This window comes from Cynoglossus semilaevis, chromosome Z (genome assembly GCF_000523025.1).
Source record: "Cynoglossus semilaevis isolate Cse_v1.0 chromosome Z, Cse_v1.0, whole genome shotgun sequence".
NCBI classification, from domain to species: domain Eukaryota; kingdom Metazoa; phylum Chordata; class Actinopteri; order Pleuronectiformes; family Cynoglossidae; genus Cynoglossus; species Cynoglossus semilaevis.
Window position 1 is genome coordinate 8,600,231 of NC_024328.1, and position 21,443 is coordinate 8,621,673.

Sequence of the window (21,443 nt, forward strand, 5' to 3'; positions counted from 1 at the left end):
CTCTTTCCCCAAACTGGCTGTGCATTTGAGCAGAGATCGCCAAACTTTTTCGTACCAAGGACCAGTCAGTGAGTACTGCGGACCGGGAGTGTCACACTGATCTGTTAGAAGGCTGTTAAGGATTGATCAATTTTAAAAATAAAACATCTTTTTTATCAAATTAAACATATTACGAATTATTACTAGGTTTGGAGAGCTGGAGGTCTTCTTTTAACTGAAGGGTTACAGCGTTGAGTGGTCAACAAACAAACAGTTACATTAATAAGAAAGGGTCCTTAACCAAAGTTATTGAACTAATTTAGCAAATATCAAGACTATAAACACAAAAGAAACAGCCAGATTAGAGCACAAAGTGAAAGAATAAAAATGAGTTTTTAAAAAAATGTAATTTTTTGATCAATTACTAGATATTTCAGGCACTGATCAGTCACTAAATAAACACCTGACCTCTGATGACCTCTGTGTAAATGACGGCAGAATATGACAGACTATAATAGATATGACAAGTGGAAATGCCTTCAATAAAACAGCATTTATGAGCAGAATACTATGTGATAACAGACACACTCGCCAGTGTACACTGTGTACACTACATCTGCACATGATGAGATAAACACACAGACTGGAATCCTGCAGTTCAAACACAGCAACATAATAATTTATCTGAGAGTAAAAAAAGCTTTCATCAAACATCGTAAAGTACTTGATGAGAAGCTAAGCATCACTGTGGTGGCAGCTACAATTTAGGTGGAAAAAACAAAAACAAAACAAGGAAATAAACTGTACATTTATACAACATTGAGTGAGAGAGGGAAAAAAACAGTTAAAATCCAGATAGAAATGTCACCTGAAAACTCAGAGCATGTTGCTGCTTCTAAGAATGTAAGAACTGTTGCTTCTTACAAAAAAGAAGAAAAAAATGCATCTCTCGGCTTCTCACACCACCAGAGGTCATCAATCTTAGATAAAATTCTAACAGCACACAAAATAGAACTGACTTTTAAATCTCCCTGATGACAAATCGTTCTTCCAGCAGCACACGCTACGTATGGTTTAGACAAAAAAGTATGTACATCAGAATTTTCAACCCTGCAAACAAACTACGTCATTTTTACCTGGGGTGAAATCATCAGCACCACAAATATAAACAAAGCTCCACTTCAGAGTCATCTTCAGCCACTGGTCCAAACAAGAAAAAAATTAAATTAAATACTATCCGAGGCTAACAAAACAGAGGAACAATTGCTCAGGCCCACAGGCCCGGTGCAAAGGGATAAACACGGCGTTCAAACGCAGGCGAGCGTTGGCTCCGTAATGGCCGTCATTATGAGAATCCAAAGATAATCATACACACAACCCTGTCATCATATCCCCAGATACTTCTCATTCATTTTATCTTTAACCTAGATACGTTTTATTTCATATAAATCTGAGAGTGTGTAAGACGTCCAACCTCGGGAACGGTAAGCTAAAATTACAGAGCGTTATATCACAGCATCTGCGAGACACATTTAAATCCAGCAGAAATGTAAATCTAAAACACACACTACTGTTTACAAAATCCACATCAGTTAAAATGATTTGCAAATGTGGTGAAGGTTTAGAAAAAGAATGAAAAACGTGGAATTCAGAGTCCAACTAAGGACGGAGGAGGGGGGGGGGGGGGGGATGGTGTTTAGTTGAGGAGAAGATGTTTCTCCTGAACAGATTTTCAATTGATTTTTTTTTTTTTTTTTTTAAATTGGACATGACGCTCTCCGATTTGGAACAATACAACATTAGAAAATGACTAGTATGGAAATATGATGTGTAAATAATTTAAACAAAAATCTATTATAGTAATAATAATCAATATAAACAGGATGTAACGGACATTTTCTTTGACTGAAGTTCATATTTTATGATAGATTGGAATGAAATCTATTTTATGTCGGAGGCTTTTACGAGATCTTATTTCATTCAGAGGAGGGAGAAGAGCAAATTTAAGACACGTATCTGAAACACTATTTAAAGACACAGCTTTATCAGGTTAGCTGATAGATCTTGACAGTTGTTCTTTCAGAGCTCCACTGTCACCTGGCAAGAATCTGGAGTGAGACGGTCAAATCCAAACCAGATGATGTACCGGCACAATCTGTTGACATGAGTGTTTGTGCAAAAGACTAAAGAAAAACACTCATTTTGCAGCACTCAATGAATGAGTTCATACATTTACCATCATCTCTGTTGAACGACAGCCTGATAGTTTACCCACTAACATACACACATTTCATATTTAATCAAGCAGTTTAAAGAATTATTTCTTCTTCTTTTTTTTTCTTTTGTTTTAACTGAGATTCCCTTTTGCGTCAGCGGTAAAAACACAAACAACCTGCTAGTTCTGAGAAGTTAGTCTGAGCCAAGGTTTTATTATGTCTTCATCAACATAGTTTGATGTGAAAATATTTTCTGTCAGAACCTCAACCTTGTAGAAAATAGTTTACATGTACCAGGTTATTTTGACCTGAGTTGAGATTTTCTCCACAATCTCTTTTCAACCTTTCCTCATCTTCTTGTTTCTGTGAAAACACTGCCCCCTGGAGGGGACAAATGTCTGATAAGGAGAGCAAGCATTTTGACCCTGAACTTACAAAAACAACCACAGAAATATTTTTAAACACACTCAGTTTTGTCATTAAAATTCTAATGTATTTGCAGGACTGTGTTTTCAAGACAAAAATCAATCAAGTTTTATTGAGGCAACAGTTGACTATCACACTGAGTGCAGCAAATTTAACACTTTAAAAATGAATTAAACTTGTTTTTAATAATATAATTATCCATCCTTCAAACCAGTAACAAAATGAGAAGAGCCTCCAGATCAGTGTCTAACATGTGACTGAGCTGCTACTCCTTCAAACCTCTGGTGTTTAAATTAAAATGCTGAAAACGATACTGTGTTATTTCAGCAGCCTCACTGACCCAAGCTGCTGATTTAGAACCAGACCCTAAACACCAGCACACGACCATTCCAGGAGGTTTTGAACCCTTCTGTCTCGGCCTCTGTCCAACATCCCTGCTCGAACATGGACATTCTAAGACGTCCACTCTTCCTCACACAAACACAGGCTGCTAACCCTCCATCTTTATCGCACCTCTCGCTCTGATTCAGACTCCAGTCATCCTCCGTCCGCACCTCCCTCCCTGTCCCCCCCATGTATACCATTCTCCATGCAGCCCACACTTGACCAAGGACAGGCTGGAGCCACTTGTTTGTTTAGCACTTGAGTGGAGCCACCATGGTGGAGGGATTGGGATCTCCAGGGACTGGAGAACATCACCTACCACCCAAACAAGAACACTGTGTACCAGGCAGCAAGTCCAACTAAAAACACATCAACACACACTTTTCTGACACAAATACTTGATTAAATCTGCATAATCCTTCCATCTAACTTTTAAAATTTATGGTAAAATTGCAAATATGAACATGGAGCATTCAACAGAAATGCATATTTCTGCCAAGAGTTTTTCATTGATTCAAAATATTAAACCAGTGTTTCCCAAACTTGGGACACATAATTTAAAAGTCACAAATCTTCACAACCCAAGTCAATAGACATTATTGGTAAACTCCTGGGAAACATGATGTGAGATGACCCAAGAAAAAAAACAAAAAAAAACCCTGAAAGGCGCGACCCAGTCTTTGGGAAACAATGGTTTAAATAACAAAAAAATTAAGTGTTCCTCACAGTCCCTGCTGCTATAAATCTCTCTACACAAATCTCAATCACAAAAACTCATTCTAAACTACCATCTGAGACATAGACGTACTGCATGTTAAGTTTATGTTCATCTTTAGCTGCTACTGTTTCACTGTTACATCTCAAAATACTGATAGTTTTTAACAAATAAATAAAAATCACCTTTTTTCGAGGTGTCTGCGAAGAGTCGAGGGCCGTAAAGCAAATGTCACTCCCACAACTTTCCCTTCTGTGATCAGCTCATTTAAAGAGTCTTTGTGAGAGGAATTCTCCATCCTAAGTGCTCCCATGTTTGCTTTTGTGCCAAGTGGGCCCACTCTGCTGACCTTTTGGAGACGGACCAATGAGATTCACCACTGCCCTTCTCCTCTGACAGCCAGACAATGAGGAACAAGCTAATTAGGCTCCTGGATATAGAACTCAGTGAGGAGCTGAGCTAAACTTTGACAAAGCAGCCTAAAATGAAATTAATAAATAAATAAATAAAATTGTAATCTGAATGATTGTTTGGATCTATGAGGTGGAGCATGATGGAAGTATCAATAAATGACAACACCTAATTAAAAGAGATGTAAATAATTTATATAAGATTTCAACAGTAAAATACATTGGAACCCAATGTAGGGGGCAGGGCCCCCACTAGGTCCAGAGTAATTTGTGGGAAAATTGCACTGATGTGTAGTTTTATTTACTTTGTTCAATTAGAATAACAGTTTTATATTTAATATTGTATAATTTGGTGGAATGGAAGAAAGAAACAGTTGCTGAGACAAAGACACTACACAAGGTTAGGTGATCTTTCAGACCAAAGCACCTGGAAGTGATAAAGGATAAAGAAACTACAGAGACTGCAGCGATGAAACATTTTCAAACTGGTCTACGTAAGAAAAAAGTTTTTCAATGTTTTCAATGTCGTCAACCTAGTCATTAAATTAAGATTAACAAGTCGTCCTGAATAAAGAATATTTCCTTGAGGAGTAATTATTGTTCTCCTTAATGAGTCTCGTTTTTCTATGATTACACCAAGTTTGATGAGCGGAGCGCAGACCAGTTCTTTAACAGAGTTGCTTTTTCAAAATCTGTCAACACTCATGTAAAGAGCCACATGTTCATCTCTGGTGGCTGCGGTCCCAGCTGCGCTACGGTTCAGGTGTAGAGAACAAAAGACAATCAAGAATCCCTGCGGAACGGGACTGATGCCTAGGCGCTAACATTTGACCGTGACGTGAATAAAACAGCGGAATAATAAACATTCTGTGCCACAACTGGCTACACAAATATGTAGACAGGCTACAGAACAAACCGTGGAATAGTATGTGCAACAAAGACAAATCAGTTTTTAAAAAGTCAGAAGTAGAAAGGATGCTTTTACAGCATCGTCTGATAAAACGTTGCATCTTCGTGTGAAAGCTAACTTTGAGGTTAAAAGATAAACACGTTTACGTTTTTAACGCAACTTGTTTTATATATAAAACTACTTTGAGTAGTTTTATATATTTGGTAGTTGAGTTGCTTTGTTCTAAAAGAAATACTTTGATTTTTTTTTTTAAATCACAAACAAAATTTGGAAAATATTCATGAGCATCTGTTGAGAGTCTCGGCCCCAGCTGGCCACGATGCTAACTGTCTTTTGTGAACCCCACCCACTCTCAGCTGGCCTCATTGTTTCTCAAAGACAAATCAGGGCCACGGTGCTTAATGTGGTGACATCAGTGTGTAAGAACTGCTTAACTGTCAACACTGTCGTTTATTATCTGGGGTATCGAGCATACTTAATCTGCGGGATCTTTCCATTATCACTGCTCAGCCAGCCAGACGACCTGGAGAAAAACTCCACAGAATTACAAAATAGCAGTAATTATCAAGGTTTTTATATTGTCCTGTAGTGAACACAGATGTTAAAATAAGGTCAACTGACAAAAACAAAATCACTTTTTTTATATGTATTGAACAATAGCGTGGACAGTTATTGGTACATCCATAAACAGTAATAGTTCTTCAAAGAGTCCAACTCACATGATAACAGGTGTTTCTCAAAACCACTGTTAGAATGGAGAGGGAGTTAAGAGTGAAGTTCTGAATGAAATAAAAGCACAAAAGATGAGGAGGGAACAATGAGGTATAATTCCATTAAAGCGCCAGTGAAATGAGATGTTGCACAAAAGAGATTAAAAGACGTGTAACAGTAAAACGGAAGAGAAGAAACTTTTGAAAAGACATTCCTAATGAAACTCAAAACTTTTTTTGTTTTGTTTTTTTTAAATGGAAAGCTTCTTTTTCCCCACTTTCTTTGGCCACAAACCCATTTTTTGCATGTAACACTTTTTACTACAAAGCAAACAACTGCAGAAGGCTACACCCCCTGGTGGGATGGCAGCGTAATGCAATCCCCCATGTATAATATCTAAATACAACACCTGTTATTTTTCTATAAATCTAATCATAATATTTTGTGTTGCCTTTTTATTGCAGTTTGAACCAACAGTTCAGGTTGTGGTAAATACTGGAATAAGGTGAAGAGAGACGTCGGAAATAAAAAGGGGAAATTCCAAACAATCGGCTGTCACTGCAGCTCAGCAGCTGTGTGGAGTATTGGGATAACTAATAACTTCCGTGTCATCCTTTTCATTATCTTGGCCTGGGCCTACGGTCAAAAGGTCAGAGGCTGTGAAAACAGAAGCATGCCTTCATAGGTATAATGCAACACATTGTGTTATGTTGGCAGTGATGGGATGAGGAGGAGGCTGGGAGGGGTGGGGGGGTGTCTTCTCAGTTGGAGTCATTCTAGTTAACAATAGCTCTGACATTCCACTGGAAACACTGTGGCTCACTGTGTTCATAAGGACGACCCACACTTCACTGCCAGACTGCACAGGCAGGGAGGTTTGAATGAATGAACGTTCAAAGTCGTTGAAAATGAGGTTGGTGGTTGAACATCTAAAATTAACATAAAGTTCAGGACACTTCAAGGCGGAAATATTTAGAAGTGAAGAACAGGCCTGGTAGGTGGAAATAATACAACTTCAATTAAAACCCATAGACGAAGAGCGATCGAGAAAATCACAAATGTCCAATCAACAGTCTGAAGCTATTTTATAATTTCCTGTCTTTAAATGAACAAAAATGGCCTCCCCAGGCCCCCAAAATAACACACAAACAAAAATACAGTTATAGAAACCAAATGCTACGATTCTATTTCCACCACAACAACTCGCCTTCATTCATTCTAATGACTCAAAGCTTTCCTAAAAGAGACAACTCTGCCCAGAAGGGACTACCCATGAGCAAATATTGACTTGAGTGCTGACCCGTACTCTGACATTATTATTTTTGCTGAGCGCGGGGAGGGTCGGGAGGGGCCGGACAATCATCACTGGCGTGGAGAGATTCCTGGTGACAGATGTCACTGAATATGCAAAACACAGCCAGAAAGGAAGGAAAGGGAGGAGGGATAAAACAACAATGATGATGAGCTGATAACCTGCTGGATAAAAGTTTTCACCGTGTGTGTGTGTGTGTGTGTGTGTCTCTACTCAAACTACATGTACAATACACCTCAATATATATGTTCTTGTTTTAGCTGGACTGTTGTTTTCTGACATATGTCATTTCTTCCCCTTCATCAGATACTGTATGTACAGTGTATAAAATAAATAATACACATAATTTGATACGTTAAAAAAAAAATAGGTCTGGTAATGTAATGGAAGAAGACCTTAAAACATTGGTTCTCAAAATGAGGGGCTAGGCACTGGATGCTGCAGAGCTATTGTGGCTGTATTAGTGGTTCATTAAGTTTTTTTTGTATATGTTTTAAATTTTGTTTTTTATTTTTCAAATGCTACAGCACGTAAATAAAGTAAGAGGTCAAATTATCTCACACAGCAGTAGTGGTTATTGCACAGATGGCCCAGCAGCAAAAAAAAAAAAAAAAAAAAAAAAAAACAACAACAACCTGCTGCACTTTTTGCCACTTAAAAATGCCCAAATTATCAAGTGCTTTTTAATGAGCGACAGAATTCTGTCGTATGGACACCTCAGCTGTGGCTCATTTAATGTAGTTCATGTGGGCCACTAAAACCAGCTGGTTATCTCCTGATGAGTTTGACAATCATCATCATCGTCATCTCTTTTTTTCGCAGGAAAACAGAACTGTTGATATGTCTCTAGACACAGCCTGGTGTGTGGGTCTGTGTGTGGGTCGGTTATGTGAAAATGAGTGTCACACTGTGGTCAGCGTGACTCAGGCAGAGGCCAGTGCAGCTACAGTCGTGGTACCACTCCATGTGGCAAGCTGCTTTTTGAAGTACAACCAACAATACCAGAAAAGATAAACTACACAATATTCATTCAAATAAACAATCACTAATCTGCAATTATTAAGAGAGAGAACAATAATAACAATGAAAATATTACAATACTTGTAAAAACTTGTATAATAATGATGACCGTCACAGGCAGCAGGACCACAAGGGTAAACATGGGATCGGTCAGACAACCCGTGGACATGTTGCCATAGCGATGGGTCACTTTGTGGAAACTGAAACCCGAGAGGCCTTTGTCAAGCTGACTTCGCAACAGCTCAGTGGTGAACTTTAGAGTCAGAGGCTGAGTATTAAATATTCAAAACTGGATCATCAACATCTAAAAAAACAACAAAAAAAAACCAAAAAACGGTAGAAACGAAGCAGCAAACACCTCACAGTCACTCAGGGTCCTCACGTTGCTGATTACAGAACACGCACACATTCACGCTCTATAATTTAAGCTGGGTGTTGAAATACGGTGTCCCGTAAACGCGGCCTTGTAATATGGAGACCTTCATGTGGCGTCCCCGCAGCAGCACAGAAGCTTCCACCACGGCAGATAAGATCAATGGTGTCAGCAGGGAGCCAGACTCCACAGTAAATAAAGCCCCACCGACCGCAAGAGGAAATCATTTACTGCTGCACTTTTAACAGTTTACCAAGAAACTCTTGACCCTTTTTGTCAGGAAGACGTTCATTGACTGAATCAAAGGCGTGTGGATACAGATGGCTTCAAGAGCCAGCAGAGATTTGACCGTCTGACAACTCAACTAAAACTCAAGTTTTTATCTAGTGCAGTGGTTCTCTTCCACTTTTTCTACTCTGTACCACCTGAGAAAACCTTGATCTCTCTGAGTACCACCATGATGACCAACATTAGAATATAGCAGCATAGACCTTCACTGTTAGCTTCCACCACAGGAGAGATGTTTAGAAATGTTTATGTTTAAATGTTGTATTAATTGTGCATGGTATGTTTCAGATTTATTCAATTGAAAATGTAAACGTGAAAATATAAATTTTTTTCTCAAACTTGTTCTCAGACATTTGAGAACCACTGATCTAGTACATTTAATAACATCTACATACTCTTCTTATCCTTGAAAAGTTATTGAGATTCATTTGTAGCCAAATTAAACCACACTTGTAGCCACTATTTGTTGGGGTTTTTTTTAACATCCACACACTCTCTAAAATAGACAAAGAAAAAAAAGGAAATAAAAACACCAATACTCTTCACCCAAATCTGCTCACTACTTCAGTGTTCAGTCAAGCGTTAGGTCAGGGTGACTGGATCTTCACTTGGAATGTGTGGAGCAGCAGCTGAAGACACAACAATCCCCCACTCTGCTCACAAGGCTTTAAACCAGAATCTGGTCCCTGCTCACCCCATCACACAGATATCACATGTGCTGCTCCCACCAAGTGGTGGTTCCACACCAAAAAGTAAACCAGCACTCTGTCACCATTTAAAAAAAAAAAATCTAATTTCATTAAAAAAAAAAAAAGAGTTCTGTTCTCCACAAGATTATATTTATTTTATTTTGCAAAAAAAAAACTACAAATGCTTGCATGCATTTATACTTTATTTAACCAGACCGAGGATGTGTTGCCACACTCTGAGCTACGTCTTCTTTGAATAAGCAAATAAGTCCTTTTTTCCATATTTTCAAATTCAAAGTCCTGTTACTACACAGTCAGGATCTGAAAAGACTGAACTTCCGTTGGAAGTCACTACATACGATAAAGATACGTGTTAAAAGTTACTGTTTGAACACAGTCAGAATAGAAGTGTGATTCTAAGGCATGTCACTGAATATGTTACACAGCACATGGTACCGTTAAGACGCAGTGTTTGGAGCGGGTTACCACATTTGTCAATGCATTACATGCATCTGTATCTGGCAATTACTTCTAATTACCGTCATCATTATTATCATTAACTGATGTGTGTTAGGTTAAACGCAGCATCCGATTAAGTACCATGAGGATGACATGGCACCGAGCGTCATCGACATTCAAAGAGAACAAACTCCTCCAAACTCACCTTCCTCCTGCTGTCAACGTGTCTCTAAGTTTTCTGGATCGTTTCCCCTCAGCTTCACCTCACAGACTGATCCCAGTCCAGCCACACACACACACACACAAAAAAACATCCCCGGAAGAAAAGTGGGATTAACAACGAGACGTCACTCATTGGTGTCTGAGGCTGCGATCTGAGCCAATCACAACACAGCCTCTCCTCTCATCAAACACACACACACTGTAACACGACAATACCAACCAGTGAGGGAGACTGCAACATGAGCAGGCTGGTGACCAGTGGTCAGAGAGTCTGGGATTCTCTCAGCCGTGAACTCTCTCAGCAAACTCAGCAGATCTTAATGACCGGAGGTCTTAGATTATAAAGATGCATGAGTCAAGTTGTCATTTTATTTATTTTTTTTAACTCTCTTGTGATTACAAAGGAAACTCTGCCCAGTTCACTGTTCAAACGTGGATTAAAATCCTTCAATTTTCTCGTCACGTTTTCTTGGGGATTGATTTAAACAAAGAATAATCGCAACTATAATCTGGTTACCAGATTATTGTTCAGATTACCAGTACGTGAATTTAGTTTCCATTTATGAGGCTGTAGTGCATAAAAAATGATTTATGAAAAAAGCATTTTAAAGCAATTATTGTACCTTGTTGATCCAAAGTCTGAGTTTAATCATTAATTTCCAGCATAAAGAATTCATTCATCAACAAATATCATAGCTGCAACTTCAGAGAGCTCTCAGCAAGACAATACTCCCAGATCTAAAGTACATACTACATAAAGTGGTTGATATTTGTACCTTCTACAACACAACCTTTGTGTCATGTGTTTTTCATTGAAACATAGCTCTCGGTCTCACCTTCACTTTTTCTTTTCTTTTTTTTTTTTTAAACTTAAGGGGCAAAGTCTATACAAGCCTGCATAGCAGAGAGATTATCACAGCATCAACTGGACCATTTTTTATAAAAAGGAAAGTTATTTCTACTCCTCCCCACTTCAGCCAAACCTTTTTATTTCCCGCAGACTAGATGCTTCAACAACCAGAAGGGAAATTCACCGTCTCTTGAAAAATTTCTGATCTCATATATCTGTAACTACAGTACTTCAAGTTCAAGAACATATACAAGAAGCCTGCAGTGTTGGAGGGGGGGAAAAAAGGAGGGAAAAAAACTCACTCAAATGTGAGGATGAAAAGAATTCCAGCCACAAAAAAAAAAATATCGCTGACTATTTAAGCAGAACAATCAAATGGGTGTGAGCAATGGACTGATAGCACTTTTCAGCGTTGGAGGGGAAAATATAATATCATCTTCACTTCCCTCGAGGCGTGGGTAAGGCAGAGAAAGATAATTGGAGTTTCCTCCCACCCATTTTCGTGGCACTGCTCCAGTTGAGATCAAATATCAAAACAAGTCAAGTCAAGTACAGAGGACTCGTACTTCAGGGCATCTTATAGATGTACGATTTATTTCATCAAATGATAAAGACGCTCATTAGGCAAGAAATGGCCCCTTTAATGATTGAGTTTGTTGCCCCCGGTGCAGATGTAAGGTGAGAACAACAACACGATTACTACGGTGTCGACTGAAGATCGGACTAATGAAATAAAATTTTGATCATATTACATTAAGTCGATCCAGGAGTCTATATATTCCGTGTTGACAAGCTGGTAAAAAAAAAAACCACATGTGAGAGTTGGAAAAACAGTCGGAGTGACTCAGTCCGATAAGAGAGTAGCTGCAAAATGTTGTGTAAACATCATGAAAGATAATAAACAAGCGGAAAAAGGAAATAAATTCTCATTTGAACCACATGACTGCGATTGGATTTCTATTGATCACAGGTGAAATAATGAGCACGTAATGAAGGAGAAGAGTTTCAACGGGAAGAACAGGGATTAACATACCAGGAAACAAAACATCTTTGTGAAACACACTTCAGGGTTTAGCCGGGGGTTAATCCCCGCTGCGCACACACACAAATACCTTCTTTTCAGTTGTATTCGCTCGTAACAATGTTCCTTCGAGAAGAAATCTCACACAGGCTGCAGCACGCACGGCCGAATCAAACGACAAATCAAGCAACCGAGAGGCTAGGAAACCTGAGCCGGGCCGAGGAGAGGGAATATTCCAGTGGAGATTTGGACCTCTCATCATTTTTACATTTAATGTGACACTTTTCATCAACACTGCCTTTGTCTTTTCACACAAGGTCAACAACAACAGACCACAGGAACCTGCAGCTGATGGGAGCATTTATTTCTAGCTAGCTTTAAGGCAATCAGAGGTTATCAAGTCTACAATCAGCCAGACATGAGCTTCCTCCACTTGGGGTTTTATGTGTTTGTCCTTGTTGTTTTTTTAAATGAGACCCGGTGTGTATTAATGGCAGAAGATTGAAGCCGATTACTGCAAATCTTCATTTAAATCAGTTAGTTTGTTATTTTGTGTTTAGTTTTCTAATCAATTCTACCATAGAATTCAAATATTGTACAGTATAAGTTAATCAGTAAAAACAAAAGTTTTGACTTTTTCACGTCATATAAATGTAGTTTACGCTACTCTAAAGGAATAACGAAAAATGTTTTGACACTCTTTTATTTAAATTTAAATTGTTTATCTGGTCTGTACAATGTCAGAACCTCATTAGAATTAACGCTGACATCCTGTAATGTCTCGTTCGTTAATGAATCAAAGACATACTGTTATTTAAAAAATATTTGTTTTATTTAAAACTCTTGAATCAGAACTACATATTTATATGTACTTTAAAGGTACAAACATAAAGGACTCCAAAATGGTGCCTCTTACCTTACCTTCCTATCTCACTAAACACATTTCATTTTCATCAAATGTTGTATTTAGTGTTGGTGGATTTACTATATAAAGTATGTTGAGTTTATAATAACAGGGCAGACCCTGAGGCTCACTGAGGTCTTCATCCCACATTTAAAAACCCAAACAGCTGCAACAACTCCACAGACGGGCACCGAGACCACTTACAACGGTTTGTCGGGGTTCGCTCTACGGGGAGAGAAAAAAAAAAAAAACTTCACACAAATGCTAGATGTGAAAAAGGCCCTTTAAGTATCTCAAAAAAGGGAGCAGGAGAAGCACATGTGGAAGAGGAGCAGACACAGATGTGAGGCCAAAAACTAAAATTACTACTCAGCACAAATCAGCTTCCTAAAATTACAGAGAAAACACCACAGCAGCAAGCCTGCAGAAAGGCGAAGCTGGCAGAGATGTGCAGCCCACCAGGACAACGCAGCAGAGTGGAAGTCATTTGCTCTGAACAAACAGTGAGAAGATGGGAGTCATAATCACAGGGAGGCAGTGGTTGTAGGGTGACACTTCTGAGCAGGGGAGGCCAGGCTTTCATCATGTGGACAGAAGGCTGGTCTCACCGAGGCGTTAATTGAGAAACTTCTGCCATATGTCCACACAGGCTTGATGACCTGACCTGGCTCGCTGATGTGTGTCCCCGGGTGTTACTGAGCCTGATGTACCAACCACCACTAGGGTCTGAGAGCGTGAAGCAGACCGACAAGGCACAGGAAAACAAAGCTTCTTTACAGTCCAAGAAACAAATGTCAGGGAATTAAACATGTCAGGTTTATGTAGTCGAACAGTCACGGTAACTTGAACAAGAGATCGGGAGGGATATTCAAAATACTAAAATAAATTGTTCCCTACTGTTAAAAGTATACACATTAAACATTAAATATATCACACACTTGAATGTGAATGCCGCTATGCAATAATACACAGTTCATGATTAAAAATATAAGTACAAAATTATTGTTCAGGAATGGACAAACTACGGCCTGGGGGCCAGATGCAGCCCGTTCGGCTGTGTAATCCAGCCTGCCAAACGTGTCCAAATTATATAATTTGTTTGTATTGTGATTATACTTTTGCCTTTTCTCGGCTATGCCCACATTTTCCGTAAATAAGGCTAAAAGCATTTTAGCTTTTATGTATGATTTTACATGTCATTTATCTAAGTTCACAGGAACGCTCCATCTATCTGCTCCTGACCTGCCCTCACTGACCTGTCAAATTTTAGGACCAATTGTGGCCCATGAGTCAAAAAGTTTCCCCACGCCTGATATTGTTTGTACTCAAATCACATTAAGAATGTGTAATGGAAGCAACATGTGATTTCCCTCAATATACTGACAACATAAATGTGTGTTAAACCATGTGGTGGTACTGGCGATACAAACAGAAGTGATCTGCTGGTGCCTGACACCAATGTACTTTATGACCTAAATGTATATTAATGGAAAATACATCGTATTTCATGTTGAACCACTGTCAAATAAGGGAAGACTTGGTTCAGACATTCATCCCTGCAGGGAGGCTTCTGTAGGGTCACGTGATCATATAAGGACACGCTATATATATTTTTAATCATACCAACGTGTAAAAAAAAGGGGTTGCATGTTTTTTTCCCGTGAAGGAAAGTTTTATGGATTACCTAACTTCATTTGAACTTCATTTGAACTGCTTAATCCCACTTGAAAGTAAATCATAAATCATTGTGTGGTGATGGATTACCAGGTCACGTGAGATAGGTTACTTTTAACAGAGTAATATCTGTTAGAAAAACAACAACAAGAACGAATACCGAATGAAGCCTCTTGGATGAGAGGTGAAACTTGACTGGTCTGTTCTTCATTCCATTTAAACTGACCGCGACGACTGAGAACCTACACAAACAACCGAGTTAAACCTTAATATAAAGACATTCGACTCCACGTTTGCCAGCACCTCGAGGACAAAGTTCCACTCGTGTTGCAACATGTTAGGGACTCCTTGAAATTCTACGACACCTGCTTGGCGCGAACACGCGTGACGGACGTCCAGATTAATCCAGATTAACCTGCTGCGCTTCATGAGATTGTCTGGTCGCTGCATGGCCACCTGACCATGGAAAATACATGGAGGACAGCCGCAAAAACACCGTGCTAACAGCAGAAGCTACATGCGTCACACTAAAATGAGAAGTATTTAAGTTTTAACTGGAGGACAATTGCAATTTACAGTTTTGCCAGTTGCCGCGTTTAACTTACCAGATTCCGACTGTTTTCCAGGCAGTTCTGTGGCTTTGGACACAACGCCTTCACCACTGTGTAGAGTCGGTGGACTGTGAAAGTCCGTGGAGTTAAAGTCCCTGTTGGTTAAACGTCCTCATAAAGTACTAAAGTCACGATAAAGTGTAGAAACAACAGGTAGGTCCTGTGTCTCCGTGCACGTCCCGTCCCCAGCAGCAGCAGCCTCTTTGTACTTGTCCGCTTCAGCATTAACTCGTTCCATGGGGGTGGACATGCGCAGTTGGTGTCCGGACAACCCGAGTCCACAGTGCGTCGGTAGGAAGCTCCGTGAATGTCACAGGTGCAGCTTACCTGCCGATGCCCTACTTTTAGTGGCGTAATCAACAGGATATTTACTCTGGAGTCTTCCTGTCGTAAAGCAGGCCCACTGCGGGTTAAATTGAGTCCCGAACTAGCCGTTAAAACAAGACAGCCGGCAGCAGTTTACGACAACCTTTTACGCTTTGTTTTTATTAGGTACTTGAGGTGACCCAACTGAAAGTGTGCATCTAAAACAATTCAATATAGGTATCTTTTAAAGTAATGTAAAATGTAAAAAAAAAATCCGCTGAATAATATAGTTCCTTTGGTCATTCAAATCAATTGGTCAGTTTTCATTGGCGCATTAATATCAACATTTGACTCCTTTGATACATGTCTTAGACATACGTTAATGTCTGATTAAACTTGTTTAATGTTTCTCGGATGTCTACAACACTTGAGGCAGCCTCTTGCGAAAAACAACACACCAGCCACGTAACTTTTTTTTAACTTTTACCTTTTTCCCATACCACATTATCAACCAAAAGACTCGTAAACTAGCTCAAGACTACCACCTTGTGGTAATTCCCTGTAATAACGTCAATAAATAAATGTATGCTGTTTTCTCTCTAGAAAAACGAAGAAATAGAATGGGTAACTGACAGTAAAAAATAATATACCGCACCGATTGTAATTATTTGATCGTGTGTAGTCTTAAAAAGTTTCATATCAGAGAGATGATGATGTTTTTTCATAGTTTGGAGCCAAAATATAAAACGAAATGCATAGTTATAACTCAGTTTAGGAACTTTTTAAAATATATAATATATAATTAATGTCTATCATTAGGGCCCCCACGTCATTATGGATTATGGTTGGGGATTATAACTGGACTCTTCTGTATGACAGGTAAAATCGCATTGCACACCTCCAGTCACCATTCGTTGGATTACTATTTTATGTATAAAGTGCACGTAAAGTACCACGTACTATAATATTATATTATTTCTATTAATATTTCCCCCCTCATTTTAGAGTAGTTGAATATGCGTCAGGTTCTTTTTCTGTAATTCTGAAAAATTGGAAAACCATCAAACTTGTCCGTCTAACATCCTCGATCTGAAAAAAAGATACAAAAAACGAAGAATGTAGAGTCAGTTGCATAACTGAGAACAAGATGAATGTGAAGTCAGACCATATCAAAAGTTATAATCATTATGAAACTGTTCAGTCTTTTGTTTAAATCCACGCTCTGTAGCACAGGAACAACATGTCGTGTTTGCTCAGTAACATTTCAACTGTAGATATAGTTGCAGCAGCTATTGTCGTGCTCACATCCCGGTGTTGCCAACAGGAACGTTTCGTCACTCTGCGGGTGAGTGTGTGTACAAAGCGGGTCGTGTTTCCACACTGGCCACGCCCCTCCTTCACTCTTCCATTGGTCGTCACAACTTCACACCCCTCAACAAAGTTCTACGTCACAACGCATTTAAGTTCCGCACTTCACCTCTCACCACAACATCCACTTTCTGACTGATTGGACCCAACACTGCCATTATGTCCGACCGAGGAACATTCGACACCAACGTGGTCACCGTGACCCGGTTCGTCATGGAGGAGGGCAGGAAGGCGAAAGGCACCGGGGAGTTGACCACGCTGCTGAACTCCCTGTGCACGGCCGTGAAGGCCATCTCCAGCGCTGTGCGGAAAGCAGGGATCGCCCACCTGTGAGTAAACAGACATTTTACTGTTTTTAAAGGTTTTCACACAAAAAAAAAAAGAAACTGACGGTGCAGTTCAGTTCCATGTACCCACGTTGGCACAAGACTGAGCCTAAGATTCTGGTTCTGTGAGCCAATCAGGAAGCGCATACCTGAACTATCCGCCACGCCCACTCCATGATACACTATAAATTTTAACAACCAATTTTACCTCACTGTCATGTCATGTTCAGAATCCTATCATGTTACCTATGATGAACCTGTGTCTATGTGTTGACCAAGGGTTTTTATTTGTACTTCCTCTAAATATTCATCCTGGATGTCTTCCCTTTGTCTCCGCAGCTACGGCATTGCAGGCAGCACTAATGTAACAGGTGACCAGGTGAAAAAGCTGGACATCCTCTCCAACGACCTGGTCATCAACATGCTCAAGTCTTCCTTTACCTCCTGCGTACTGGTGTCAGAGGAGAACGACAATGCCATCATCGTAGAGCCCGAACACAGGGTGAGTATCTGTAGTGAGTGTCTCTGTGCCGTACTGGGAACACAGAAACCCCAAAAGACCAAATCAGCCAGAATCAAACACTGTCCAAACAAGGAACATCTTTGTCTACTTACTGTTAAAGCTGATTCATGAATGAATAAGGAAGAAAGAGGAGGAGGAGGAGGAAGCAGAGTTGCAGGAAAAAGGAGTGTTTTTAGTTGGACTACTATCCAAAGGCCACTGCACATAGTTCACTGTTGTACTTGGGTAGAGGAGTGATGAGCAGAGGTGTCTTTTTTTTACCACAAAAGTACAGTTGATCTTCACTTTTATATAAACATTTTTTATAAGCAAATGCTTAATTTTTGGATCAACATGCACCAGTAACGAATGCAAGTTTTGTTTTTCCAAGTAAATGTCCATGACTAATAAAAGAAAAAAAAGGACAAACTTCATCAGTTACGTCAGTGTTTTCCCAAACTTTTTTTCTGGGGACCCATATTTTAAAAGTCACAAACCTTCATGACCCAAGTTTGTAGACATTATTCGTAAACTCCTGAGAAACACTATGTGAGACATTCCAAAAAAAAATTTCTTGCAACCCACATGAGGGTCGTGGCCCAGTCTTTGGGAACCAATGAGTTGCATGATTTGAAATGTAAAAACACCTATCATGTAAAACTCATTAACAATAAAAATTAAAAATAAAATAAATATCATCTCTTTCCTCTTTCAGGGCAAGTATGTCGTTTGCTTCGACCCTCTGGATGGCTCCTCCAACATCGACTGCCTCGTCTCCATCGGTACCATCTTCGCCATCTACAAAAAGGTATCAGCCAATGTCAAAACAAACCATTTTATCATTGCATAAGTCAATTTATTTCTTAATAATGAAGTGTTTTTGCTCCAAACTCTGAAAAAGCAAAAACATTAATAATGTATGGTTTCTGCCAGACCACAGACGATGAACCATGTGAGAAGGACGCCCTGCATCCAGGCAGAGATCTGGTCGCAGCCGGCTACGCTCTTTACGGCAGCGCCACCATGATCGTACTCTCCACCGGCAACGGAGTCAACTGCTTCATGCTTGACCCAGTCAGTTATTCTTTGTACAGAACAACATAATGTTTGTTTGGAGACGCACGTTTCTATTGTTCTGTTTCTGCTCATCAGGCAATCGGTGAATTTATACTGGTTGACCGGGACGTGAAGATCAAGAAGAGAGGCAAGATTTACAGTTTGAACGAAGGCTACGCAAAGCACTTTGACCCCGCTGTCACAGAGTACCTGGAAAAGAAAAAGTTCCCTAAGGTATTGAAGTCATTTATGGGTGGGTTGTGGAAGCGGTAGCCTTTAATTAATTGAGATTGGGTGAAATGCAGCAACACCAAGTGGTGAAGTTGTATATTGCGGTCAAAAATCGTATTTCCTGAAGTCAGTGTTTTGGGTTATGTTTAGAATCTAACACGCTTCTTTAAAATAGTTTTTGATTGTAAATTATTTCTCATGGGTTTCAGGAAAACTGCAATATTTATTAGTTTGCTAGTGTGACAAATTGATTAATGCAGTCTTGTAAATGACAGGACGGCTCTGAACCTTACGGCGCTCGCTACATCGGTTCCATGGTGGCGGATGTTCATCGAACACTGATGTATGGAGGCATCTTTTTATACCCTGGGAATGTGAAGAGTCCAAAGGGAAAGGTACGTCGCTGTGTCATTATCCACGTGAGAGCTGAAGACAATTAAACACAAGAAAACATGTGTAAAAACGAAGAAATATAGTGATAGTTAAATGTTTGCATCTCAGTGTTCACCTTCTCCTGAACTGCTGATTAAGAAAAGTACATAGTTGTTAGCAACAAACCTAACTAGAAACCACTGACAAACATCCAGATTCATTCTCGGCTCTTGAGCACATTTCACGGGAAAATAACGTTTTGTTTTTTTTTAAATTGGTTAAATCTTATTGTAACATATAGGCAGAGGACAGTGTCACAATTATTTCTTTACTTCCTTTTAGTCATTGCAAAATGAAGCCAAACATGACACTGACACTGTGGAAATGTAAGATGTGAATGTCTTGTTCAAAAACAGGCTGAGAACAATGGATCATTGTTTTGTTTTGTTTTTTGTTCCATTTGGATAAAATGCCACTTTAAGAGCCTCTCTCTGGAGTTAGTAGCTCAGGCTGATGTCATTCAGGCTGTTTTTACTATAATGATGTTTAAAAATAAATGTTTACAATGGTAGAGAAACTAGAAAATTAAATATGTAGTGGATCCATAGTGTAGCTGTTAACACACATTCCTTGCAAGATAAGAGTTTTGAGTTTCAGTTCCTAGAGTAATCTCATATAGGTAATGGCGCCTCCTGTGGCAGCCTGTGTCAGTGGCAAAGAGTTGCACTGTAAATTTCCCCTTTGCCAGACTAATAAGTGACTCAAATACTATTATGTACAGAAATGCACCTTGTCAAAGTTTAACATTTGTAGTGGCCTTCAGGAGATAAGTTAAGCTGTTTAACCTGTATTTTTATTACTTTAAAAGAAAAACTTAAATTAAAAGTATTTTCTCACAATTTGTTCATTTAATTTTTCTGAAAAATCTTTTGATGTGATAAATTTTATTTGCTTTGTTTTCTGTTATTACAATGAGTAACATGTTTGTTATGTATTGTTAATGAAGACTTTTATGTAAAACTTTTATTGGTTTATTTCAGTAGCTGATGTGGACGTAAACAGGATACATATCATAAATTGTTTCTAATCCACCAATGATTGAGTCCCAACATTAAAAGGTAAAAGTATGAAGGTTTTAGACAAGGCTAAACTAATAGTTTTGGAGCAGTACTTCTCAGATAGTGGGGCGGGGGCCCCCCAGATAACAAGCCTCCTAGACACTAGGTGGCAGCAAAACACACAGTGGTTTGTACAGATAAAAATATACATGTTATCAGGTTCTCAATAGTATTTCAATTTGTGGGGGTGTGGGTTGCAGGGGGGTGTGAAAACATTTCTGTCCCCAAGGGGGGGGCATGACGGAAAACAATTGAGAACCACTGGTCTTAGAGTTTGCTCTGAACAGTATTGTTCCCATGTGTAACTAACCTCCACTGTCGCACTCACAGCTGCGGCTGCTCTACGAATGCAACCCCATGGCCTTCATCATAGAGCAGGCAGGTGGGATGGCCTCCACCGGTCTGGAGAACATCCTGGACATCCAGCCAGAGAGTATCCATCAGCGAGCTCCTGTGGCCCTGGGTTCTCCTGAGGACGTTCTGGAATACATCGCCATTTGTCAGAAACATGCCAAGAAGTGAAGCCACACCCAATCTCCAATCTCATAACCACCATCAAGTAGTATCAGTTAACTGACACGCACTGTGCCTTCAGTCGTGTCTTACAGAGTGTATCACATGTATTTGTGAAGAACACAAGTTGGTGTAATGTTGAATCAGTAATGTAAAAGCTGTGGTTTACAGAAAAAATTGACCAAAAATGGTCACGTGGACCTAACTTTCCTTTTCATAGACCATAAATGCTGAACCCTCTATAATGCACACATCCCATCATGAACCTTGAAGGACCAGAGTCGTGCCAAAAGACTCTCCAAGAAATGCACTAATGAAACCAAAGAGAATTCCTCATCACTTTACCTCCAGTCGTGCCTTGTGTGTCTTCGTGTGTGTGAAGGACCAAACACAACCTCTATGCAAATGAAAACTGATGAATTTGAATAAATCAGAAAAAAGGAAAAATCATCTTCTGGTCTGTTGTGTGGCTTCTGT

The 21,443-nt window shown here is 39.5% G+C and overlaps 2 protein-coding genes across 4 annotated transcripts in view; one reads left to right on the top strand and one right to left on the bottom strand.

Annotated features, from left to right (window-relative positions):
• The window catches only part of kank1a (KN motif and ankyrin repeat domains 1a), a 41,115-nt gene extending 25,612 nt beyond the window's left edge, over positions 1-15,503 (bottom strand). For all 3 annotated transcript variants that reach the window (XM_008336185.3, XM_008336186.3, XM_008336184.3), the window contains exon 1: positions 15,169-15,503. The gene's annotated coding sequence lies outside the window, so the exon portion shown is untranslated. The remainder of the gene's footprint in view (positions 1-15,168) is intronic.
• Positions 15,504-16,858: 1,355 nt separating this feature from the next.
• LOC103397803 (fructose-1,6-bisphosphatase 1-like) lies at positions 16,859-21,416 on the top strand. The gene is made up of 7 exons (XM_025053086.1): positions 16,859-17,177; positions 17,514-17,676; positions 18,392-18,484; positions 18,610-18,750; positions 18,829-18,966; positions 19,239-19,358; positions 20,784-21,416. Exons 1-7 carry the CDS (start codon positions 17,008-17,010, stop codon positions 20,973-20,975), a joined length of 1,017 nt encoding a protein of 338 aa, XP_024908854.1. The 5' UTR covers positions 16,859-17,007; the 3' UTR covers positions 20,976-21,416.
• The last annotated feature ends 27 nt before the right edge of the window (positions 21,417-21,443 follow it).